The 27774-nt window shown below is 37.7% G+C and overlaps 2 protein-coding genes across 2 annotated transcripts; both read right to left on the bottom strand.

The window, feature by feature from the left end:
* Nucleotides 1-808: 808 nt before the first annotated feature.
* Nucleotides 809-1456, bottom strand: LOC149589666 (uncharacterized). Its single transcript, XM_089861835.1, has one exon. The coding sequence runs from the start codon at nt 1454-1456 to the stop codon at nt 809-811; it is 648 nt and encodes a 215-aa protein (XP_089717961.1).
* Nucleotides 1457-10149: 8693 nt separating this feature from the next.
* On the bottom strand, nt 10150-15100 carry LOC149589665 (uncharacterized). Its single transcript, XM_089861834.1, has 9 exons — nt 14768-15100; nt 13519-14714; nt 12612-13465; nt 12277-12461; nt 11693-11891; nt 10801-10882; nt 10646-10746; nt 10441-10580; nt 10150-10341 (listed from the first exon to the last, which is right to left on the bottom strand). Exons 1-9 carry the CDS (start codon nt 15098-15100, stop codon nt 10150-10152), a joined length of 3282 nt encoding a protein of 1093 aa, XP_089717960.1.
* Nucleotides 15101-27774: the final 12674 nt, after the last annotated feature.

The raw sequence follows: 27774 nt of genomic DNA, 5'->3' as shown, positions 1-27774 counted from the left end.
TTTGAATGTTCTCTAAATCATTATCTTCAACCAAAAATGGTTCTACTGCAATGTGAGCCGCTTCACTACCATTGCGCCGAATTCCAATCAACCGAAACCAATACCATTCGACCGAAAAACCCACACTTTGGCGGATTTACGATTCTGTCCAATGGGACAATCCCACTGCACCGAAAAACCCGCACTTCGGGTTTTCCCGATGAAATTTAAATAAAATTAAAACAATTTAAGGCCTACGTAAAATGAACACAAGATCCAAAAATTTTCTAAATTATTATTTTAAAACTAAGGATTATAAGAACAAAATAGTAATAAATCAGCAAAATATGACATAATGAAACCAATTGCTAATATTGATTTATTATTATATGTTATATTTATCACGAAAATACTTTAAGCCAGCCGTTTTACTGTACTTGAAGTGTATAACCGCTCCTAAGAGGAAGAGACGTCCTCCTAAACAAACCTAACCTAACCTAACCCTACCGTAATTTTTTGAAAAGGCATATTATTCGAAAAGTCAATGAAGATAAACATCAATATTTTGGTAAAGGCGTAACATTGTTAAGTGATTTATATAATATTACTAACCTAACCGTAATTTTTTGGAAAAGGCATATTATTCGAGAAGTCAATGAAGATAAACATGAATATTTTGGAAAAGGCGTAACATTGTTAAGTGATTTATAAAATATTACTAACCTAACCTAACGTTTAACCCATGCCCAAATAGTCAAGTCCAATTTTCACTTTTTCTGTGTGCTATTATATTCAATTTTATATGGCACAATTACATATGTTAATTATGTTACTTTTTACATAAGAATTTAGTGTGGAAATTTCCAGCTACACAATCAAGTAACCTAACGGCTATTTCTATTTTATTTTTCAATGGGTTTTTAACATTCTCATGATAATTATTAACCGCGTTGCTGTATCTTTTGTTGATATTTTTATACGCTAAACTAACTTCGTGCACATATTTTCCCGCGTCTTTATCTAATTTGCCGTTCGTGTACTCAATTTGCATTTTTCGGACTTCTTCGATAAAAAGAAATAGTGCTGGCTTTGCGTTGAATTTCAAATTTAACTTGTTATGAAAACCTTCCAGGTGGTTATTCGTTCGCATTTGAAAATTACCGAAGTGGTTCCATATTTCTGGTGGGTGTAAGCAGTTGTCCATCCAAGTCTCAACAAAGTAGTTTAAAAACAAAACAACATTAGGGTTTCCATGACGACAATCCTTTTCTATTTCAATCCGCAGTGCAGTGTGTTCTTCAACGGGAACCAAAGCCAAAGCCATCAATCGACGAATAGTTTTTCGAACGACATCGTTCGGTTTATAAACCACCGATAGCTCCTTTGTACTTGCGGCACGCCAAATAGCCTGGCTATAATGGAATAGGCATCCTCGAATGATCGCATCCGGAAAAAAGACCTTGAGAGAAGATATCATGGATGCCTCGAAATCAATTTAGAAACTGGGGGGCGAAAACGAAAATCCTCGAACTGAAGCTGCTTCTTTGACCAGGCTTAAACACCGCTTGTAGACCACAGCCGAATGTCCAGGAAGTAACGCATATACAAGTGGCAACATTATACCGTTAAAATAACCGTGAAGGACATATAATTGGGCGAACTGACTTGGGCAGGCATAATGGGTCCCGTCCATAATAACACATGACGACTGGCATAAGATTTTCATAAACGTATCAGTGGCAAAAGCGATTATTCGGTCATCTATTCCATCGTCAACAAGTAAAAAGTTCTCACTCTGTTCCCCAACGGCAAGACGCGTCCATTCTTCAGTAAGTATTATATCTCGGCGGTGGGCTGGATTATTTGGAAAGCGCTTATTCTGTTCCCTGTAAAGGCTGACCGTACGGATTTAAACTCAGTAAGAATAGAATGAACCTCCATTGCACTCAATCCATCCTCCAGCGCCTGTTTTTTAGCTTCAGAACACACAGTGTTGTAAACCTCCCGAGGTCGTTTTCTAGTACCATCTTGTTACATGGCTCTCATCATCGATTCTTTAGCTCTTAGCTGTAAAATACCCTTAGTATCCGAAGCGTGAGTTGGATGAACCTCTGGAGCTGACTGAGTTATATCTTCACCCAAAGTAATCATTCTAACTTTACAACCACCGGTTCTACATACAAAAAATCGGGACTGGCCTAGGCTTTTGTTAAGCCGAAATAAATTTCCGTTATACAAGTAAACAAATCCACCTTTATTTGCCATACGTTCCATTTCAACAAACTGGGAACTAAGCACACCGAACAAAAAATATATATCAACTATAATAGACCAAATATTGGCGTTTCCAAGGCAGTAAAAATGTATTTACAACGTTTCATTAAAAAACGACATTAATAAAAATTAAACTACATAGCATTTTTGGGGTCGCTTAGTTCGACAAATAGGGTCGTTGGAATTGTAAATACCAAACCGCCGTTGGGCTAAATTTATTAAAAACATTGGCGGGATACGGTCTAATGGAATTCTGTGCAATGGGAAGATACCCTGTGAGCCACGTCTCATTATCTAATTAGTGACGCGCGATACGGAAGTAATGAGACTCCAAAGTTCTCAACTTATGACCCCGAATATGATTAGTTGTGAGATCAAACGTTTAGTGTAGCTTTCAACTGAGCACAATATTCAACCTTCCACGAAGAATGGGTCTGTGTGACCAACACAAAATATTTCGGTTTAAAGCGTCGTGAAATGTCAAGGTCAAATTGTTAAGGGTTATTGTAGACGCATTTCGTTGCGTAGTACAAGCTTTATCTACCGAAACAGCTAACTGACAGCGTCCTATACTAACTATTACTGTTAACCGCAGCACGTTTTGATGGAAAGGCGAAACGGGGTGATACCACGAAGGAGAACTCCTTTAACAAGTGTATGGGGAGAGAACTAAGGCGTAGCGGTTAGCGCTTTCGCCTTGCAGCAAGAGGATCCCGGGTTCGATCCCGAACTGTGGCACCAGGTGAAAAATCTGGAAAGAAATCCTTCTGCGTGAAATCGGTGTCATCGGTATTTGGTTGCGGATTTAATGCAACTGGTGCAGCTAAAAACAAAAACCTTAGATTAAAACTGGTTCTAATCAAATGGAGTCAAGAAAGCTGTTGTAACTAGTTTAGATTAGTACACACCCTTTACTGACCATGGGGTTAACAGTTAGATAACAGGATGATGCGCAATCTGAGAGAAAAACGGCACGCTTAATGTATCAAAGCTCAGGTCGGATAGGACGCCAAAAAGGGGGAGGAATCACCGGACTCAACACTAAGAGCTACAGATGAAGCAATTACCATTGAATCCTACTCTTTCTTTCCCATTTTTGGCGACCCATTCAACCTGAGCTGTGACACATTAAGCGTGCCGATTTCTCTCAGATTACGCATACTTCCCCATCATCCTAACCATAATGATGTACATATATCCATGCATATGAATAAATTTAACATTCAACATATATAACTATAATTTACCTTGCTCCCTAGGCATTGGCTCATCCAAACAGAAGTTGTGTAAGATGCAGCAAGCATAAATTATCTCAGTGACCTTTCTAGGGTTATAGCAAAGGGCACCTCGTGACATGTTTAGGCATCGGAAACGCATCTTCAAAATGCCATTGTCGCGTTCCATAACATTCCGACCTAAATTTTAATAACAATTAATTGACTAAGTTATTACAGCAACACTAGCTTTGATTATGTCAGGTATCAACGTGACCTATAATTTAAAATATTTTTGAAAATATCACAAGTGACAACTATCACTTAAATAGTTAATGTCAGTCAATAGCTATCACTTGCGTAATTGGTCAGAATGGTCTATGTTATTTATCAATCAAAAATTCAAAATGCAATTACCTGACATATGACGCTGATTATAGCGTTGTTCATTTGGTGTTTCAGGGTGGAGTATGGGTGTCATTAGGAATGGCTGTAACGGGTAACCACTATGGCCCAAAAGATACCCTTTTGGCATTTTTCCTGCCATAAAACGCCCAAATATGTCGCTGAAACGCCAAGTAAAAGAGTCATGCGTCCCACCAGCATGTTTGGCCACAACATCGGTGATACGCATTGCATTATCTGGTACAGAAAAAGGACTGTCAGTAAGCACATTATCATTCAAGCAGGACACCATTTACCAATTGGACATTAAGGGAGTAATTTCCTTTCTTATCCATGTGGGCATTTGGTTCAACAACTGGTGCTTTGATTAGCACATGAGTGTATTCAATTGCACCTAAAACATCTGGGAAAGAGCACCTGGCTCTAAATGATGCTTGTAAAAACCATAGGAGATACTTAATTTTCAATATTGTCTCCATGTTCAAGAAAAATGGAACTCTGAATTGAAGTTAAAATTTTTGGTTCCATAAAAACTTTCTTGCAAACTTAACTTGGCATGATGAATGTAACACCAAAACCCCATTTAAATTGCCTGAAACTACGTAAGCAAATCTCACCAAAACCCCATTTAAATTGCCTGAAACTACGTAAGCAAATCTCACCAAAACTTAACCAAATCACATTTCCGAAAAAAATATTTTGATTGCCTCTGACCATTTCGCGGTTGTTTAACATGAATATCAACGTATTTTTCAAACATATGTCTAATAAAGGAGACATATACCCGATATATTCAGAGCTTTATGCTGGGGGAGAAGCTATGATCGAAGAATACTTTAAACGGCTATACTTCTGATTTTAATACAAAAGTGAAGTTGAAACCCTACATGCCCGCCAGAACCGTGCTAGGGAGGTTTATCGTATCACCAGGGATAGATAGACTTTTTTAAGACGGAATGGGTAACAGGGTTATTCGGGTGCGCGTCCAAGTCCACGACCCCCTTACCCGTGACAGAGGGATATGAAAGAAGAGGCGGGTCTTATTTTCGTTATGGCGTTGTATGTATATCCGGGTCAAATAAACGTCGTCTGCCCCTTCGTCTGCCAAGTTGGAATGGGCTCGGATTGTAATTTTTGAAATAACGTTGTTTAAAAATGGAAGTTACGCAAGACATAGGGCTTGCAAGTGAAAAAACAAGTTGGGAAACCAAAATAAACCTCTCCGAGCCGAGACGAATTTACTTTCCAAACACAGGTCCACCAGCCAATGAGACAAACCGGAAATACATAGTTCTAATCGGCGAGATATTGCCATGTTCATTTGTAAAGTTCAAAGCGTTTAATAATTTCCTGCGTATCCTCCATAATTCTAATGAGGACCTAATATCTATCACTTAAATGTGTATTTAACTTTCGGTTCACTCTGAACCGTTAAGACCTCCTATAAGAGGACATGAAGCAAGGTCAATTATGGTTAAGATCTAGGTTGTCTTATCTCATAGACCCAGTCGTTTCAACACGTATGAAGAGATGAAGTATTAGCATCCTTATTATTTAATGGAGCTAAAAGTTACGTTTACACTATATATAAATGTAGTAAAGATGAATTAAAAAGTAAACACCAAATTTTAAATGTTAATATCAAAAGATGTTCTTGGAATATTGAGATGAAACAGAGCTTTATAGCTACACAACTACTAAAAGAATCGTAATGCCGAAAAATATTTAAGTATTTCCATTTAATATTCTGCAAAAAGAAAATGTTATAGTTTTGTAAGAGATCTTTTCATCCTACTCGTTTTATATTAACTTTGATATGCGTGTAGTGTTTCGTTTCAGATGCAATCTTCATTACTCGTTCTATATTAACTCTCACTTGTGTCAGTACATAGAAATAAGTTTATCTTAAATAATTAGTTAAATATAAATGATATTAATTATTTTAATCGCCAGTAAATAACTTTAAAAATAGTTAAATCGTTTAAAATAAAGTTGTTCCTATTATCTTTCGAAACTTTGCTAATATTGACGTTTAAAGTGAAGGGTACCCCTCTTGCCCGCTTTCTTCTAATTTTGGGGTATATATACGATTCGTTTCCATTATAATAATAGATAAAAACGCATTCGCGTGAACCGATGGTGGAAGCCCTACCATTGGGAGGCTAGACGTTTCTCGTAACCCTAGCCGATCGCCGCGTATATCTTGAAACCAATAATAGATAAAAACGCATTCGCGTGAACCGATGGTGGAAGCCCTGCCATTGGGAGGCTAGACGTTTCTCGTAACCCTAGCCGATCGCCGCGTATATCTTGAAACCAAACGATGACGAAGGAAAAGAAGCCGGAATGGACTGACTGGCGTCCATGTGGAATGGACAAAGACCTGAAGATGGTGGTGCATAGAAGCTGGTGTCAATGTGGAATTGACGAAGAACAGAAGATGCTGGTGCATAGAAGCTGGTGTCAAGGTGAAGTTGACGAAGAACAGAAGATGGTTGTGCTTGGAAGCTTGCAAGTACAGACTAGTGTCCATGTGGAGTGGACGAAAACCAAAGCTGGTGGTGTTGGAATTCAAGTAGAATAGCCAGTGGAGACAAACCCAAATTTCCGTGAACTGTCAATGCAGTCCGGAAATTGGGAACACGTTTGCTCCGATACGCAAACTGCGAACGCGGTCACGTGGGGCGTGACAGACACACACACAGACACACAGACACACACGCACGTCCGGTGTAATACCTCTCCGTGACATACGTCACTCGGAGAGGTAAAAACGGGGAAGACCCAAGAAAATTAAAAGTGAGTTAGAATTGAGTAAAAGTCTTCATAGATATTACAGCACGAACAGGTTTTAACCAAACACTAAGCTCACAAAACTCCTGCCCACTCACTAAGCCTTGGTTATCTTCATCAAATTCGTTTACAAAATTATGAGGATAGTAGATATGCTTGGCTTAAGAAAGAATTAGCGAACACTTTTCACCCTTACAGATGTACTCCAAATCCTAAACACCGGCACCAAATTCACTAACTACCTTCTTAATTGCTATTAAAAACAATTCCCGAATAATTACCGGACCCTCGCATTTAGACGGCTCCATTTTGAGCCCCTGTGAAGACGCTTATCTGTACAACCATAGCCAACTCGATCCGCGCTTCCGCTATAGCGCGAGCAGCTTGCGTCATGACGCGCGTGATCGAGTGGGCTATGGTACAACGCAAGAGGGGTCGTAGTCATAGCGACAGAGGTAAACAGGAATTACGTATTTTTGGCCCTCCTTGTCAGCAACGTCACCAATACGTAGTTTTAGTGAGCCAATAATTTAATTTTTTGGTTACGTGTTGAAGGAAGGGGCTATATACTCGTCTATGAGTCGGACTGAAGTAAAAGCCAAACATTGTTTATTCCGTCTTAAAAAAGTCTATCTATCCCTGGTATCACAAAATACCAACCTTTACCGCAGCCACTTCAGCATCACCAGCAGGAAAGTTTACCAGCTACTTCATGGAAACAATGGTTGCCTCAGTAACATTCTTTATGGCTCGGCTCACTGATGGCTGGCTCATGCCATGCTCGTAGTTACTGGCGAGCGCATGCTGAAAACTACCGGAACCATAAAATAGAAGAGCCACATGAACTTGATGCTCCACCGTCAAAACATATTCCTGATTGGGTTTATTTCCAAGTTTGGGTCTTAATCGGTCACACAAGGCACGAACTTTGTCTTTACTGAGTCTATATTGACTTAAATACTCCGCATCTGGCAAAAGATATGGATCGCCTCTATTTCTACGATAAGTATCACCATTATGTGTATATTCTCGTGAACCTGCCAAGATTCTTTCTATGCACAATAAACGAACTTTTCTATTCTATTCTATTCTATTATCTTGTTCATCAAAATAGGCAGCAGCAGCTACATAAACACGACCCGCCATTGTAGAATTAGAAATGAACAATCGTACTGGCTGTCGTCTGCTTCATAGTGTGTTCAGCACCATCAAAGTAAGCTTAAAGTCGGTAATGTAACCGATTCAAGAACCTAAACGTTTCGACGGTCATCAAATTCATAATTTTGAATTTCGTGTTTAATTTGACTATGTTGAGGAGAGCCTGCGCAGCCTACCCTATTTACTATTACGAATCAACACACCTAGGTCAAAATGGCGTCATCAGCATGATATCCAACCAACAGCCCTAAGTTCGATCCTGACCGACTAATCAGCGAGCTTAAGTCTGGGGGAGGAGCATACTTTCTCTGCAGAATGCGGCCCCAGGTTAAATTTTAAACGCAAAACTGGAAACTAACCTCTAGCTAGCCGACCGAAAACCAAATGGTTAAAAAATTGCGATAGATAAGGAGGTCTAGTGTTTTTTTAGACCTCGATTTAAAATGAAAGATTTAAAAAAGCGAACTGCCGAACACCCTACCTATTTTTTAGGAGCACTATACTGAAGGAGACGTAGCTGTATTTTAATTTTAATGCACTTATTAGGCAACGTTCATTTTTAATCCTATATTATTACTCAATATCAATAGAAACGGTACTAGATGGTAGGTATCATTGCCATATTGGAGTAAGAAAATGTGGGCTTCAACAATTTGCTGTGAATGGCGGTCGGTCTTAAAGGATATGAGAAGCTTTGTTATATTTTTATGTCTACAAACCTCTGATTTATATAGCAAAAGATAGAATTAATTACGGTGAATTCAAAAATATCAAGCTTTTAATTCTCCGATTTCTAGTTATTTGGCAATATGCATTTGAAAATGCTTCATATGAAATTATTTAAAATCCATTTTTTAAGAAAGGCTACAACGTTTTCTTGTTTTTGACGTCACACACGCGAGATGGTGCCACTTAGGTTTTATAGTTCTATCTCCGTTAGCGTAATTAAACATTTAAGTTTCTTCTAATCGACCCCCAAGCTACTGGAATAAGCTTGGCTATTCAAAAACTTATTTCACTTTGAAAGATTAATTTCTTAAACAATATAAGAGTTAGGCGGAAGCCCATTCAGTAAAATACTATCCTATTAATCCTCTAATTAAAGTAACTAAAACCCTCGGCTACGACGATGGAGGCTGGAAAAATTAAGCGAAACGTATCTTTAACTTTGCAATCCGTAGGATTTCTTTTTCAGGACTAAAATTATTATGAAATAAAAACCGCGAAAAAACAAAAAAGTTGCAATGGAAACTTGGGTTTTTTCATTAATAAAACTTCCGTTTTGGCAATTAATAAACAAAAATATAAGATATTTTATTTTAAATTTTTTTTTGACATTAATTACAATATCTTAGGATTCTTTAAAGGAACTACGCCGTATGACAAACAATATGAAAATAGGAACTTGAAATGAAATTTTAAATGAAAATTTTAGAACCATTCAAAGAACGCACTTCGCGTAATGTTTTTTGATGCATATTTTTGTACTTTTTTGTTTGAAATAAAATTTGATAATTCTTAATGTCTTTGTGAAAAATAGTTTTGAGATAACACTTAACATTATTGAAATTAATAATACTTTAATTTTAAATCGATGTATCTTAAAGATTTTTTTTAAATATCAAAACTGTTATTAAAAATATCAAAATATCAATATTTTTCTTAAATATGAAACTATTTTAAAAATAACAAACTATTTTTTTAAATATATCAAACTAGTTTTTTTTCAAAATATAAAACTTTTTTACATAACTTTAACATTATTGAAATTAATAATACTATTATCTTAAATCAATGTGTATTAAACATTTTTCTTAAATATCAAAAAAATTTTGGAGTATCAAACTTGTTTTTTAGAATATGAAAATGGTTTTAAGTATCAAACCTTTTTTTTCGAAATATCAAAAATTTATTTTAAATATATGATTTTTTTCAAAAAATATCAAACTTTAACATTATTGAAACTAATAATATTTTTATTTTAAATCTATGTATATTAAACTTTTTTTTCAAAATATCTAACTTTTTTAAAGATGTTTACCTTTTTTATCAAAATGTTTCGCTTTTTGAGAATATGTAACTTTTTCAGAATATTACTAAAATTAATATTTTAATAATAAAAAAAATTCAAGGGTTTCTAACTATTAATTTTTTCCCAATATGAAACTTGTTTTAAATTTCCTTTATTATTAAATGTATTTGTTTTGTAATTTTTAACATGAAAATAGTTTTTAAAATTCAATTGCACTCATTACGACATACAAATTCTTTTACATCACCGTAATTAATACGTAATACTAGGCTTCAAATATTGGCCTACATTTACTCATTCGCTTTTATTCTTGTCTTGTTCAGTGTTACTCTCTCGGGCTGCTTTAAGCTCCTTGTCAGGGTTAAGGTCTTCAGCTGGTTGAAGCTCTTGGGCTGCTTGAAGCTCTCTTTTTTGGTTGAAGGTCTGCGTCAGGGTTAAGCGCTTTGCCGGAGTTCTTGTTTTTAATTTGAAATAAGTCGGCAATACCTAAATTTTATATTTTAAAGGAAATTTTGGACGTTGTATTAAATTTAGAAAGGTTGCGCCTCAAAATTTCTTAAAGGATATAAAAGAAACACCACATACGAGAGGTTGGTCACTTATAATTTTTCCTATCCTTTCCAAGATTTGACCTTTCACCTGATTATTTGCTCTTGTCATCAAAGATAATTCTGACCTATATTTGAAATGATTTTCTCTTTTGATCATCTTATAAACGCTCGGTCCTAATTTTAAAAGGCGAAAAATGAACACTAAGATCCATTTGACTGAGATTGAAAAAACTACTGACCGAACACCTTGTCAATTCCCTGATTATATTTTTCCATTAATAAATTGATTAAAAGGTTATCTTCGTCCCTCGTGTACCGGTTCCTTTTAGTTGGCCTAAAACTGAAGGAAAACTAAAATTAAAAATAAATATTTGTACAATAATTGAATTATTACTTTTTTTCTTTCTCTTTCGATAATTGTTTCTTGTTTTTAGGTGTTTGCTGTTCTTCCTTGTAGATTTTAAGGTCCGGAATAGCTTTGGGAGAGCAAATAAGCTTTAACTTATACTACAGTGGCGGACTGAAACACCGCAGTAGTTTCTTTTCAATTGTTTTTAGCGGGACAGGTACGTTTTCCTCGCGTAGTAGGAACGATTTAATAGAATTAATGACGATTTAGTTTTAAAATAATAAAACAAAAACAAACTTTATTTTCAGTTAACTAAATTATCCTCTGAAGCTACTTTTAGCTTTTCTAATATAATCAGCAGAATAATTCTAACCGCGAAGCTTATAGCTTTTCTAAAGTATTTCTACTTTGGAGCAGTGAGCGCGCTTTGCTCCTTCTCATTTCAAGTCTTAGAGAATTCTGTCTCTTTTTTAACAAATATTTCTTTGGTTCCCCTCGTTTGGGACCCTTTTCCCCTTTTTACCAGTTTCTTTGTGGAGGGTTTTTGGTGACGTATTGGGAAAAATTTGTTTTCCAAAAACATCTACCAACCTATATCTTTTTAAAACCCTTCACGGTAAATTTCAACATTTCTATACAAGGCTTATTTTTCGCTTCTAGGGAAAATCTCTTATCAAAATACAAAAATATTCACACAAAACTTACATCAAACAATTAAGAATACACAAAATTAAAAACAAAGCACTTATTTACAAAATATCAAAAATTACTAACAAGGTGTACTATACATTAATATACATTTTCACAATTACATTTCGGTTTTTTACACTCTCCCCACCTTGAACAGGGTTCAACATTTCTTTTTTTTATATTTCAAGGGGGTACAACAATTGAATCGGACGCCTTATCCGATTTCCATTAGGTAAACGAACCATACAGGAACGTACAACCCCATCTCTTCCAACCATAGTTTCTTCCACTACGGCTAACTTCCACATTAAACGGGGAAGTTTACTGTCCTCAATGAGAACTACGTCTTCTATTTTTGGGCTGTCATTAGGAGTACAAGCCGGCCTATGGTGGGCAGAGCGTAGTTCTAATAAATAATTATGTTTCCATTGAAACCAAAAATCTATCTAAGAGGGTTTGGCGATATTTTAATCTCTTGGTTAACTCTTCTTTAGTAGCGGTCATGTTTTCGTTACTAGAAAAAGTTTGAGATGGCAATGACGTTAAGCGTCGTCCAATCAAAAAATGCGCCGGACTTAGAGGCGTTGGCTCTCCTTTACCATCGTATACATAGCTGATAGGCCTCGAATTAATTGTAGCCTCTATTTCGATTAACAAAGTTTCTAGTTCCTCAAAGGAAAGCCTGGCTTTGCCAAGAGTTTTGCGTATTTAGGATTTGACACTTTTGATCATTCTTTCCCAGAATCCTCCCCACCAACTGGCCCTATCAGCAATGTAGCGCCATTCAATTCTTAGAGACCCAAAATATTCCTAAACATCTGAATGTCTTACACTTTTAACTAATTCATTTAAATCCACTTCTGCCTTTTTAAAAGTCTTTGCGTTATCGCTGTAAATAACGTGGACTATACCGCGTCTGGCAATAAATCTCCTAAATGACAACAAAAATTTATCTGTGCTAAGGTCCGAAACCAATTCCAAGTGCAAGGCACGAGTAACAGCGCACGTGTAAAGCGCTATATATCATTTATTGCCATTTTTTGTAAACAAAGGGCCAGCGAAATCTATGCCAGTGGCTGTGAATGGTGGTGAAGGATTAATCCTTGCAGACGGAAGTGGCGCTTTAGCTCTAAATCTTTTACATTTTGGGCATTTATGAATTTTACTTTTAATTAACCTCCTAATTTTATTGATCCAAAACTTTTCTCTTAATTCCATTAGCACATCATCTATCCCAGCATGTTTTAATTTTACGTGACAATCTTCAATCATTAATTCCGTTAATTTGTTTTTATGACTTAAACTCCAGGGGTGTTTTTCCTGATAGGATATATTTGCGGCGTCTAAACGTCCGCCTACTCGCAACAAACCCTCTTTGTCCATTATAGGACTTAAAGTTACAATTTTTGAGTTTTTAGAAATTCCAATACCAGAAGACAAGCAATTTATTTCCTCAGGGTAGCTTTCTTCCTGAGCTAATCGTATCCAATATTTTTCCGCTAGGTTTAATTCATCAGTGGTCAATGGACCAATAACTTTTTCCTCATTTTTAGAAACTCGTTTCAAATTAAGGATATACCTTCTAACCCAGGCGGTCACTCTAAAAGCTAAACCAGCTGAACTATATTTTTCAAGGGACAAAATAGGTACGCTAGTTTTCATTACAATAGCTAAATTAGCTTCGGGCTTTGCTTTCTTTTCTACAACTATTTCGGGAATTTCTTCATCAACTATTTCCAATTCTACTTCGGGTTTATCACCTTCTGACAACCAAACCGGTCCCTGAAGCCAAAGCTGGGACTTTCCTAATTCCTCTAGTGTCGTGCCGCGAGAAGGCAAATCAGCGAGATTTTCCTTCCCAGCTACGTGACCCCAACAAGATGGGTCAACCAATCCCTGAATTTCTTTATCCCTGTTCGATACAAAAGGCTTCCACCTTGACGAATTATCTCGGATCCAGTGTAGGACAATGGTGGAATCGGTCCACATGTAATGGACCTTGGGACAATATCTAAAGTTTCTATGACGTTTTTCATAAGTCTTGCTCCCAAAACACCTCCCATTAATTCTAACCTCGGTAAAGAAAGTTTTTCTATAGGCGATACTCGAGTTTTACAAGCGACCATTGTAGTATGACTCTCTGAATTGGGATAAAGGCTTCTTAGATAAACAACAGCCGCGTAGGCCTTGTTACTTGCATCCACAAATCCATGAAGTTCTACTACACATTCTCCTTCATAGGGGGCATTCACAAAATAACACCTGGGAATTTCTATCTTAGGTAGGAGGGGGAGCTCAGAGCACCATGCTTCAAATTTTTGTGCTAACTCGTTTTCGAGGGGTTCATCCCAGGACAACCCTTTTCTCCACATCTCTTGGAACAGTAGTTTCGCGCCTATCAAGAACGGGGCTAAAAGCCCAAGGGGGTCAAATATCCGTGCTACTGCCTTCAATACCCATCTTTTTGTATTCGTTCGTGTCAATAGGAATTCCAAAAGTTCACTAACATCATAACTAAATGTATCTTTTTCTTCATCCCAACTTAAGCCTAGAACTTTCGTATGGTTGGGTTTTACCGACCCTTCGCTTTTCTCTCCCCATTTTGCTCCTATTTCTTTTGAATTGCTATGAAACTTTCGAAGGTTCATCCCAGCCTCACCTAAAATTTGTGTCGCCTGTTGGATTAGCTGATCAACATCTTCTACCCTTTGACCTCCCGTGACTAAATCATCCACATACAAATCTCTTTTCAGCACGCCATAGGCTAGGGGGTGCGACACTGAATATTTCTTGGCATGGTGTTTAATTATTGCAGCCAATAAGAAAGGACTCGCTGTAGAACCAAAAGGGATTCTAGTAAACCTGTAAACTACCATCTCATTTCTTTCCTTGCCTTTTATTCCTTTTACACAGAAAAACCGTAGGGCGTCCCTATCACTTTCTACAATAGAAATTTGGTGGAAAGCTTTCTCCACGTCCCCAATAACTGCGACCTTATGTAGTCTAAATCTAACCAAAATTTTGAACAATTCAGGTAGCAAATTAGGGCCTGAATCCATACAATCATTTAGAGAGGGTGAGTCTCTAGCATGTGAGGAGGCATCATTGACAATTCTAAGTTTAGTTGTTTCTCTAATTTCTCTAATGACCCCCCGGTGAGGGATGTAATAGCAAGGGTTAGGTCCAGTAGAACTTTCAACGTTTTCTACCCTTTCTATTATTCCAGTTCTCAATTGTTCCTCAATTATTTTGTCATATTCCTCTAATACCTGGGATTCATCTCTAATTTTTTAACCAAATTAATGGTCCTTCTCTTTGCCACCTCATAGTTGTCTCCCATCATATCTTGATTAGGTTTCCAGGGTAGCGTCACTTGGTATCGACCTTCCTTAAAATCAATGTTTTTCTCAAAGGTTTCTAAAGAAGCTTCGTGTTCATTTACTTTTGTTTGTTTACTATCATGGATACCAAGTGATTCTAAATTCCAGAAATCTTTCAATTGTTCGGACACTAAAGTTTCTTCCGAGGGGACGGCCACGTGTATCACAGCGATAGTATTTACCCCTGTATTGCCCCCTTCCCCTTCTGATCTACCCTGTACAGTCCATCCCAAAACAGTATTCATTGCCATTAAATCGGGAGATAGGCGTTCCATTTCCCCATTAACTACTCTCCAGAAAAAAATCAGCACCTATCAAAACCTCTATAGGGGTGTGGGTTCCTTCATTATCTTGACTAAATAAGTCTGTCAATTCTAAATTTCTGTTTTCATTTCCTCTCTAACCTTTTCCCCGGGTACCGCGAAGACGGCCCCGTTAATAGAAGGAGTTTCTAGAGCTATTATTTCGACCATTTCACCTGTTTTGATGTTTTTCAATTCTACTTTCACCTTTCTGCGCGTAGATTGTATTGGCACTGTACTTTCAAATGGGAAAAGGGTCCTTCTTTCCGTCCCCACTACTTCCAACTGTAAATTCCGAGATATTTCCTCTTTTATGAAACTTCTGTGGCTTGCGCCGTCTAAGACACATCTAACACTAACATTGTTCCCAGACTTATCATTGATAAAGGCTCGGGCCGTTTGTAGAAGAACCACACTAGACTCCGCAGAGCCAGTAGCTAGGGTAGCCGAATCCCTGACTTCAGTTTGACCTACAATTTGATTATCAGAACGCGCATGGTTCTGACCGTTGCTTATGGGCATGGAATTAGTATTGGAAACCTGTTTATCATCTCCCAGATCACATAAACTCTGGTGAAGCCTCTTATGGCATTTTCTACAACCTTGCACCCTACCCCTACATTGAAACGAGTTGTGGCCTGGTTTTAGACATAAAAAGCAAAGCTTCTTTTGTCGAGCGATTGCCCTTCTTTCTGTGATTGGAATCTCTTTACATTCATAATAAAAGTGATCCGAATTTTCACAAAATTCACATTTTCTTTGATAACCTGAGCCAACCCTATCATGCACACCCGTATTTAAAGCCGCAGCCGAAAATGGCTTACTAGTGTAATTTTTAACATTTTGTTGTACACTTCTACTTATGGGCTTTTCAATGTTAACATTAGTTTTAACGCTTTGTTGGAGGCCGCTCCTATGAACGGCTAAGGCTCTTTCTCGACATTTAATCTCAGTACTTAAGAATTTAATTACTTCATCTATTTTCCATAGATCCTTTTCTTCTTTATGTCTTGTATAATTTTCTAAAAGATCTAAAGGAAACAAGCCTCCAACAATGCGAGCGAATAACTCGCCATAACTATCGGTCCATTGACCTTGAGACTTCAAGTTTGTAACTTCTATCTCGCAAGTGACTAAGAGATTTTTAAGGCCCGCTACGTCCGTAGACTTTTGAATTGGGCTCATCTTTAAAAACGCGTTCAACCTATCACTAGCTTGAGTCTCTTTCCCGCCAAAACGGTTAGTTAATATTTCAATTGCTCCCAGGTAATTTTGTTCGTTTAAGCTTAGTCCATCTATTTCCGCCTCAGCGGCCCCTTTTAGTTATGATTTCAACTAATTAAACTTATTAAAATTAAACATTTAGTTGTGGGTTGTTGTGGATCGCTCCCTCGAATTGTGTCCAAAAAGCTTGCCACTTGTCCACGTTTCCGTCGAATTTCTTTATTTCTAGCTTGGGTAGTCGCAACGTCGTCCCTGGTTCTTGGCCGTTTCTCGACGATCGTGCTGACTCTGCCTCGATACTTGAGGAACTTTCTACTGTCCGAAGTCGTCCGCTATCCGCTGGGCCTTGCTTCTCCTCGAGGTATTTCTTGGCTCGTGCTCGCCAATGGACCAATCTTTCGCTGTATTTTTCATTTACTGCTAGCTCATGGTCTAGTTGATCCTCATCTTGGATCAGCCTCAGAATTTGATTGTCCATATTCTCTAGTTTTGGCTCATTTGCGTCCAGTTGCGCGATAGCGTCACTTAAGGCTTGCTCGTTAATTACCGTAGCCTTTTCTAATTCATCCTTCAGGATATTACACGCACGCGTGACACCACCACGTAGCGTTGATCTTTGTTTTTCCAAGCCATTTTCACTGTTTCTAATTTAATCCTATTTAAAGTCCTATCGCGATTTAATCCCGGGTTTCGGCACCAAAATAATGTAGATTTTAAGGTCCGGAATAGCTTTGGGAGAGCAAATAAGCTTTAACTTATACTACCGTGGCGGACTGAAACACCGCAGTAGTTTCTTTTCAATTGTTTTTAGCGGGACAGGTACGTTTTCCTCACGTAGTAGGAACGATTTAATAGAATTAATGACGATTTAGTTTTAAAATAATAAAACAAAAACAAACTTTATTTTCAGTTAACTAAATTATCCTCTGAAGCTACTTTTAGCTTTTCTAATATAATCAGCAAAATAATTCTAACCGCGAAGCTTATAGCTTTTCTAAAGTATTTCTACTTTGGAGCAGTGAGCGCGCTTTGCTCCTTCTCATTTCAAGTCTTAGAGAATTCTGTCTCTTTTTTAACAAATATTTCTTTGGTTCCCCTCGTTTGGGACCCTTTTCCCCTTTTTACCAGTTTCTTTGTGGAGGGTTTTTGGTGACGTATTGCGAAAAATTTGTTTTCCAAAAACATCTACCAACCTATCTCTTTTTAAAACCGTTCACGGTAAATTTCCACATTTCTATACAAGGCTTATTTTTCGCTTCTAGGGAAAATCTCTTATCAAAATACAAAAATATTCACACAAAACTTAAATCAAACAATTAAAAATACACAAAATTAAAAACAAAGCACTTATTTACAAAATATCAAAAATTACTAACAAGGTGTACTATACATTAATATACATTTTCACAATTACATTTCGGTTTTTTACATTCCTCGCTGGTAGAAGAGCTGAAATAATAGAAATGGGTTGAAAAATTTTAAATAGCCGGAGATAGTAACTCTTATAGATATTTTCGCAGACCTTGAGTTTGGGTTAGGCATTGATTGGGGTTTAGTATCATCATCTTCATCCGAATAAACCAAAGGCTTTGTTTACTTACTGGAAGTCCCTTCGTCTTGATGAGAGGACGACGAGCGACTGCTTTTGGAAGATTATTTTTCTAGTTCGTCAAAAATTCCGGAGTCGCCTTCTTTATTTTTTTCAGGTTCGATCAATTTATGAAAGTCTTCATTAGACATTCCCATATGCCTCGCCCCTTTTTCGTCATTATTGTCAAAAAGGAAAAGTGTCTCCGCTAATTTATCACGTTGACTTTCCATTATTCACGGGAGTTTATTTTGTAATCTAAATTGAATTATTTAATTAATAACAAAAATGAAAAGTGTCGCGAGATTGAAAGTAAGAATTACGATTGAGGGATTACTGACCATGCAAAAAGTTTAAATCGAGTAAAAATGACCTGGCCAGTTAAAACCGCGCTTGTATCGCGTTGGAAAATTGATTGACTGATTAAATACAAAAAATAAGTTTAGATTAAAATTTGCTTGACAAGTTACACGAGAACAAAGAGTAGTGTTAGGCCTTGGCTGTAACTACTTACGTGAGGGGCAGCTTCGATTCCAAAGTAAAGATTCACAATCTACAGGCTGTTTGGATTTGACATTTGGACCCGTTTTCGGGCCGCAAAATAGCGTGGTTAGAAAAGAGGAGAAGACTCGCAACCATCCACTCAAGCGGTAGGAAAAAATTGAGAATTTAAACAGTCCAGGAAAACTGTAGGAAAAAAATTGAAATTAGTCTCGATAGCAAAGGTGTTCTTTAGGCGTCTCATTTCTGTTGGCAGATAACGCTCAGGCATAGCAATATTTATTACGTACGCCTAGAAACAGAAGCTTTTTCGTCGCTCGTCCATTAATACAAGCCTTTCAAATTTATAAATGATTAAATTACTGAGCATTACTCTTAATTGTAGTATTTTAATTATTACCACGCCAGACGCGGCGTTGTAGTTATGACCGTAACTTCTTTTGCACCAACCACCATCAAGATAAACCGTTATACCAGGGGTAAATAACGAAAGGAGTTAGAGACGCTAGCTTCCGTTGTGCAGAATACAGTGGGACCTTGAAACGTCATAGAATTTGTAACTAACGTAGTGCCATCTTTGGAACTTTATTGTAAATAAGACCAGAACCTTAAAAGTTTTGCCTTAAAATCTCGCGCCGCAAGGTATTCTGGTAAAGTAAAATGGCGGGTGTCGATGTTGTGAAGTCGTCTCATAAATCAACCCAATATAACTATTATATTCAATCACGAGTAAATAGCTATTCAAAGAAGAAAGATAAGTCAACAATTTGCAATTTGAAGCCGGGTAAATCCCCAAAATGTGTTCAAACTTGTTTTGCCGTAAGTGTGCGGATACAGAGTCGGCCCAGTGAGCCAAGGCTTAGTGATTTTTCCGAGTCAGTGCCAGTGGAAACTGTGGGATCAGGATCATCGACTGTATCTGTGACTAAAGAAGTTAAAACAACTAAAAACTGTATTGAAGGATGCAAAAACGACATTTAAATCTATTTCATTATCGGATAAGGAATTTACCGACTTTAAAGTTGCATGTTTCTAATTCAAGTGCACCTTTATGAATAAACTTTACTCTAAGCCTAATTGTCACTCAGTCGTAAGCAGACGAACACTAGCAGACAGGAGGAAATCGAAATCCCATCATGACCTTCGAAACTTTGCTGCCACGCTATTGGTTGGAAAATATCATACTTATTTTGAATTATAAGCGGTGCGACCGAGGAGTTTTCTCTTTTCTGTGTCTACGTTTGAAAGTCCCACTGTATTCTACACTACGGTAGCTAGCGTCTCTAACTCCTTTCGTTATTTACCCCTGGTTATACATGGAACACCATCATCGTCTACGTGGTTTTTGGCAAGAGCTAGTTCCCTTTCGTCGTTCCCAGCTTCGGTCATGGAACGAAGTAAAGATTCTTCCCAATACTTGGCAATTATACGAATGATTTTTCAATTTAAAATTAACCAATGCGTGGAGTAAGAATTAGTACCTTTTCGAGGAAGCGTTCTTGACCACAAAACTTATTCCAAGTCATGGATGGAATGTCCATTATTCCAAACCATTCGTCAAGTTGGAAGTATCCGTTACTAACTGAAAGAGTGGCCCACACTGCTTTTGAATTTATGTCAGTTTTCTTTCGGGTGGATATTGTTTTTTCATTCGGCGATTCGGATGTTTTCAAAAATCGTTTGTTACAAGTTCGGCATTCGAACACGAATGTGCATTGAATGTCACGTCTCTTTTCTTCTACTAAATCAAAATACCCAGAGTATTCAACCGAGGATCGAAATTTAGCTTGAGACACCAATTTAAAAAATAATCTACTTCAACTATTCTATATCCCTTCATAATTGACTTTTCATTGTCTTTGCAAGGGCTACCAATGACTAACTGGTAGTTGTCGAGATCATTATTTTCCGGTCTAAAAGATTTAATTAGTTTTACAAGCCTTGCCTACATTTAAATTTATTTTAATTACTTACGATGAAATTTCGATTCTCCTCCTCGCCAAGCTTTTCGCTGATGATTTTGGGGTGCTATGAATTCTTGATGAATTTTGACCGACGGAGCAGATGGCGCCTGAATTATCTAAATCATCACTAATCACTGAACACGACACGCAATCAGAAATCGTTTTGCAACAGTTGTAACATGTCTGTGTCGATGTGGACACGAAATTTATTGGGGAAATGATTTTGTTTATACTAGAAAGTTGGGGGTCAAGCGGTTCATCGAGTTCTAATTGTTTTCTCTCGGTGAAAAGTTTTCTATGCGTTTTAGCGTGTTTAGTTTTAGCCTTCTTATTTCGCAGAGCTCCTTTGCTATTACCCATTTTTATGTTTTAGCGAAAACTTTTTTCTAAAATAAACAGACAAGCGATGCAGTTCGTTTCAAAAATAATAGTGAGCCTCTGAGCTTGAAAAGATGTAGGTCTATCTATAGATATTCGTATTTCACCCCGTTGTCTGACCTGTCGATGAATCTTTGTTGTGCCGCGGACCCATTAGGCTGGGGGTGTTAAGGGGTGTGGAGATAACGTTAACAAAGTTAATTTCGTCTGTTTTCCATCGAATAAAATGAAAATGTGGGGAATATGTTTTGATAATTCGAGGCAGAGTGTAAAGACAATTTTAACTCAATATTACGATAATTTTGGTTAATTTTTGAATTTCAAAATGTGTTTTGATCTTAACTTAGCTAGACTAAAATGGATATATATTTACAAAGCCAAATCATCTCCACGGCACCGAGCTCAGAATCCCAAGCTTGGAGCAGGTAAATCCTGCTGCCTCGAAATCGAGGCTTTAACGGTCTGGAGTGGACCGAAAGTTAATTACAACTTAGGTGCATGTCCAAGTCCTTGGTTTGAACACCTCCTTGTGCAAATACTTCTTTTCAATGGGCGCCATTAAGATTCGATGGTCTTAGTGTTAGCCCATGTTACAGGGTCGACGAAAGCCTCTTCAGGTTTACCGTCAGATGGTTGAAACCGTGATTGTTAAGGTTGAAGTATCCTTTCCAGCAGTCGGTCATGATAGTGGTACCGGGTCTAACGTGATTTTTTATAATAATAATAATCTATAATAATAATAATCTAAGCTTTTGTCTATGAAGTGATTTCCACATTACTAAGCCTGTGGCTTATTTACAGGTGGGTCCCTTTACAATGCATAGAGGGGTGGTGGCTAGCCCCTAAGCCACAGCTAACCTACAGCGCCCTATACTAACTATTACCGTTAACCTCTGCAAGTTTTGATGGAAAGGAGAAACCGGGTTACACCGCGGAGGAAAACTCCTTTTAACAAGCGGGGAGAGAACTTGCAAACTTTACGCAGAAGGATTTGTTCCCAGATTTTCACCCGGTGCCACAGTTCGGGATCGAACCCGGGATCCTCTTGCTGCGAGGCGAAAGCGCTAGCCGCTATGCCACCCCACATAGTCAGGGGTAAATAACGAAAGGAGTTAGAGACGATAGCTTCCGTAGTGCAGAATACAGTGGGACCTTGAAACGTCATAGAATTTGTAACTAACGTAGTGCCATCTTTGGAACTGTATTGTAAATAATACCAGAACCTTAAAAGTTTTGCCTTAAAATCTCGCGCCGCAAGGTATTCTGGGTAAAGTAAAATGGCGGGTGTCGATGTTGTGAAGTCGTCTCATAAATCAACCCAATATAATTATTATATTCAATCACGAGTAAATAGCTATTCAAAGAAGAAAGATAAGTCAACAATTTGCAATTTGAAGCCGGGTAAATCCCCAAAATGTGTTCAAACTTGTTTTGCCGTAAGTGTGCGGTTACAGAGTCGGCCCAGTGAGCCAAGGCTTAGTGATTTTTCCGAGTCAGTGCCAGTGGGAACTGTGGGATCAGGATCATCGACTGTATCTGTGACTAAAGAAGTTAAAACAACTAAAACTGTATTGAAGGATGCAAAAACGACATTTAATTCTATTTCATTATCGGATAAGGAATTTACCGACTTTAAAGTTGCATGTTTCTAATTCAAGTGCACCTTAATGAATAAACTTTACTCTAAGCCTAATTGTCACTCAGTCGTAAGCAGACGAACACTAGCAGACAGGAGGAAATCGAAATCCCATCATGACTTTCGAAACTTTGCTGCCACGCTATTGGTCGGAAAATATCATACTTATTTTGAATTATAGGCGGTGCGACCGAGGAGTTTTCTCTTTTCTGTGTCTACGTTTGAAAGTCCCACTGTATTCTACACTACGGTAGCTAGCGTCTCTAACTCCTTTCGTTATTTACCCCTGACATAGTCAATAATGTAGTACTATCGCGGCGATTATCCGGACATAATTCGATGCGGAACCTTCCTCCACGGCGTTCGCTTCCAGTTTGAAGCTCTATCATCCCATCTATCCATTGTCAGTCAACATTACTTCATTTTGCCAATTTTGGTTTCGTCTATCTCTACCACTAAACCCTCACCCCCAATTTGGTATTCCTCCACCATCATTTTATCTAAAGCGACGAAGCATATCTCACGGCAATAGATTAACCATTGGCAAATAGTAGCGTCCGATGTTACAACGGATTCTGTTGACGTTTCTCGCCGCAAAAATTCATATTCCGTTTTGCCGATTGAAAAGAAATAAAAAAATTCAAGTAACCGCCGCATAACACCTTCGCTGAAAAGAAGCTTTTTTGCCACGATTTATTTGCTTTCCGCCAGTGAATTTAGCTACTAGAGATATGTAATTTTTCGCCGCGTTACTTGTGTCATTTTTTATCAAGCGATGAGCTTTTGCGGCTAAATTATTTATGGTGGACATAATTTTGAAGAACAAATCTCTGGGAATGGAATGAGATTTGTCAATTCGCTGGATTCTTTTGCAAAAATACGTTCTGCAATGTGCATGATTTCCAAAAACGTGTTTTGGAATGTTCTTTAAATCTGTGACTCAATCCTGCACTGTGCCTTTGTTTTTAGCGGCGTGATATATCGCACCTTTGGTTCTTTTGGTCATTTGCCTTTTTATGCCCGGATTTAAAACTCTTTTAAATTCAGCAGATGTCGCAGAATGCTTGTATAACTCTTTAGTTAAATTTTTCACCGCGTGATGGGTACATTCGATTTTGGAAACTTGCGGTCATTAGGAAACGCTTTCCAAAATCTTCTTGTATACGGAGAAATCACCGTCACCAATAAACTCCCGGTATTGGATCCCGTGCACAGTTTCACTATGTTTGAAACCGTCTACAAGAATGGCAGCTTCCATACTCGCGGACGGCCCATTCCAGTTCTTCAAGCACTTGTGGACTTTTGGAACCTGATCCCTCCTCTCATAAAAATCGCACATGGTGTAATATTTATTTCTCACTCCGATGAAGAGAATTTTCTTCCATCTTTTCCCTATGATAATAGCCACCTTAGAGTTTGCCGAATACCGGTGACCATGACTCCTGTGGGACCAGCCACCATCAATTATAACCGTTATAAACGGAACGCCCTGGTGAACATCCCCAGCCTCTTCCGCCAATCCTTTTTCTTCTTTTCCTGCAGATATCATCTCTTCGTATAAGATGTTTTCCCACTTCTAAAATAAGTAGAAATTAAACTTAGTTTAAAATTGGTAATTAAATGACACGAAATTTATTTCACTTTAAAGGGCAACTAGAGTCGTTTCCCTAACCACCTTGCCCCCACTCTAATTTTGGAATTTCTTACCTATCCAAGTTTTTCTTCCGATTTGCTAAATGTTCTCTTGGACATAACAGGAACTCCGATGACAGAAAAAAGTTCATCTAAACTGGCGTGTCCTCCTCCGATGCTCACTGTATTCCATACTACTGCATCGTTAGTAGTTAAATTTTTCCTGAAATCTTGCAAATCTAGAGGAACGGGGTCGGTAGTGATGACCAGAGTTTGGTGACAATAAGGGCATTCGAAAGTATACGTCGAATAAAAACCTTGAATTTTTTCGTGGCTAAGTTTAAATGAACCGCTCGTATTTCTTGGGCACTTATGACGCTCCAAACTTCGTACTTGATTGATAAAATGCCTAATGTCAACCACCCTTCTACCTTCGAGCTTCGGGTCTTGGCTCGGATGTGCCCCAGTAGCAAAATCGACGTTGGGCCAACGGAGTCGGCTCGAGATTCAACCGACACTGCCCTATACTGCCGCAAAATGGTCGGTAGACTTTCCTTTTGACAGTCGAAATGTCCTACCCGAAAATGGGTCGGTAAGGCGGTTTTCCAACCTTTTCAAACGTGCACGGAAAGTTTTCGGGATTTCCATAATGAAGTCGGGATAGAAATTTTGCCGGCACTTTAATCGACTCTAAAAAGTAAGCGTGTCCAGCTCTTACATTATCAAACAAGAAGTCGGCTTTGTTATCTGGCTATAGTCGGATTATTAATCTAATTGCGGTCGGCTTTATCGACTGTTATTTTGGATTTATAAATCTGTGACTTATATGTCGCATTTATGGCTTGTTTGGGGTCGGCTCTACGATTTGTTTATGGTCGGCTCTACGATTTGTTTATGGTCGGCTTTATGGATTGTTTGTGGTCGGCTTTATGGATTGTTTGTGGTCGGCTCGATGGATTGTTAATGGTCGGCTCGATGGATTGTTAATGGTCGGCTGTAGAATTTTTTAAAGGTCGGTTTAGAGATCTTTTACTTTAGGTAATGCGAAGTGTCTCTGATGATTCCCTCCCATTGGACCGAAATTCCATTCAACCGAAACTAAAGAGGGAGGTCCCATTGGACCGAAATCCCGCACCTTGGGCGGTTTATGAAAAGTGGAGATAGCCATGGAGGTCCATATTCTAATACCAAATTGGGTAGAATTTCATCAACCCAGCCTCTATTATATAAAAATCCACATTGTCGAGTGGTGGTGGTATTCTTGATGCTTTATCTCTTTTATCCTCCGCAGAGATATTAGCGCTAATTTTTGGGGACGAATGTTTACTTGGAGGGCTAGAAGTTGGTAGGCTTTCTCGAAAAGACAAGAAACCGGAGTTTGATTGCCCAAAATCTTCAACTGATATAGCCACATCCGAATCTTCTAGACGCGACTCATTTATTGACGAGATATTTTGGTCTTCACTCGATGCTATATACCTTTTTTACGAGAGCGCACTTTAGACGGATGTGGTTTGGAATTGCTACCCATTTTCAAATCAAATCGAAGCGATTTAAATATTCAAAATTATCAAGAAAAATAAGGACAATTGCACGTCCGATATGTAGGTCAAAAACAGAAACTCTAAATACTGGCTTCCAAAACAAGCTTTCAAAGCTTACAAAAATAAAATTCTGGGTAGGGGTGAGAAAAACACATGAAAAAAGCTAGGGCAGTGAGAAAGTCGGGGTCGGACATTTATGGTTAATGCTTATGGAATTTCGAACTTTATTCAAATTCCATACTACCGTTTTTAGTGGTTTCTCAGATCTTTTGGTATAATTTCTGATTTCAGGAAACTTTTCGACCACTCGCCTTAGTACTGGTCGCTCCGTTGTTGACACGCGCGAAACGCCCCTCATTTCCTATTGTATTGGTTTTTGAAAAGGGCTCGAACCTTCCCTAAGTTCAATTACTATTTTGAAATTTTAAGACGGCCTTCGGCGCCGCGTGTAGTTGGAGCTTTCAGGCGAGGGGTTAACCACTAACATAACTTGATATACGATATCCATATTACCAAATAGTATATAATGAAAAAATTGGTGTGATCCAAATATAATACATTTTCTTATGGTGTTCCATTTAAATCAAAATTAAAGTGAACATCCCCTTAGCAGCTTTAGGTCCCTTCATGATGCGATTGTCAAAGTGTTGTCATAACACATACCTCTTTACTATCATCGGCAAAAATAAGAAATCTAGTTCTTTTGTCAACGGGCCCGACTCTAAGACTCCCCATTCTTATGCCAGTTAAAAGAGGCTATAAAATACAAAGCATATGGAACCACTTTAACATCCATTTCGGTCGACAAGTTATCATGTCGCCTACTTTAAAATGGGTAACTTTATTTTGACTCATTCTTGTCTCAACTAATATTCAGTATGTACAAGGCTTCACCACTTATAAAGCCATTCGCGTTGAATAGCGTTATATCCTAGAAAAGAGAAGGTTTACTTCTGGCATTGGGATCGTTTGTAGTAGGAAAGCTTCTATATTTCCCCTATAGCTCCTGCTGCAAAAGGTGGCTCGAAAGGTCTGAACGCCCGTTTACTAGAGCGCCATCGTTCGAAATAGATTCGAACTTTACCTTGGTAGTCTTGGCCCTTAACGGAAAATTTCCCTAACTGAAGCTGAATGGGAAACGTAGACAGGATTATTAAGTGTTCAAAAGGTATTCATATCCGACGAAAACAGTTAACCGCACAAAACCTCTAGCTCTAATGCAAAGTTCCAATTCATATATACTACCGGTTTGAAAGCACTGAAATATAGAACTGCGCCTTCTCACTTTTGAGATATGGACATTGTTTCTTTGCTTGATTCCTTTACCTATCTTACGTTTTACTTTTAAAGTTCAATTCACTATAATTTCGAAACGCAATTAACATTGTTAAACGTTTCAGGAGTTTGATGTGACCACAAATCTAATTTTATACGAAAATTATCCAGAGTTGTGCTAATTAGCTGACAGCTAATTGAATTATAATTAACAATTAGGTAAATATTTATGAACTAATTAATTAGCCAATTAGCAATTAGACATAGAAACGAATTAAATTCAATTAGAAATTAGGCATTTATTTATAAAACTAATTAATTAGAATTACTAATTTCTAATTAATTACGTGTCTAATTAAGGTAAAAAAGAAACCATAAGTAAATATAAAAGTTTAAACGTGCCCATAGATTTAGTATTTTGGTAATGCAAAGTTTAAGGTTTTAATGCCATTGAAAAACGGGTACGGAAGCCGTGTATTATTCTCGAAAATTGAGACAAGCCTCAAGCCTTCCGTCATGTTAAAATTTGGCTCATTTCTTCATTTTCTTGCCACAGTTCCTATAATGGACTCCTGAGTAGTAAATCCATGGGCACTGCTATTAATTCGAGAAGGAAAAATAGTCGCAATTTCAAAATGGGGCAGTTCCGATTAGTTAATGCTAAATCTAATTAAATTTTAATTAGTTAATTACCTTTCCGATGCATAATAATTAATTAGAATTGCTTCTCAATTAGCACTAAAGTAATTAAAATTCAATAACCATTTTCAATAAGTAAGTGATACTAATTAATTAGAAATTCAATTAGCTAACTAATTAATTAGCATAGTTCTGAAATTATCCCACCATATCAATGGTTATGCCTGAGTATCACTGGCTTTTAGATAAGTTGAATAAAAAGTCCC

This window comes from Phalangium opilio, unplaced genomic scaffold (assembly GCF_054372755.1).
Source record: "Phalangium opilio isolate 3A_F unplaced genomic scaffold, DU_Popi_V2 ptg000521l_1, whole genome shotgun sequence".
In the NCBI taxonomy this organism is placed as follows: domain Eukaryota; kingdom Metazoa; phylum Arthropoda; class Arachnida; order Opiliones; family Phalangiidae; genus Phalangium; species Phalangium opilio.
Note: the sequence above shows the minus strand (reverse complement) of the source record. Positions and strands in the feature narration are given on the sequence as shown.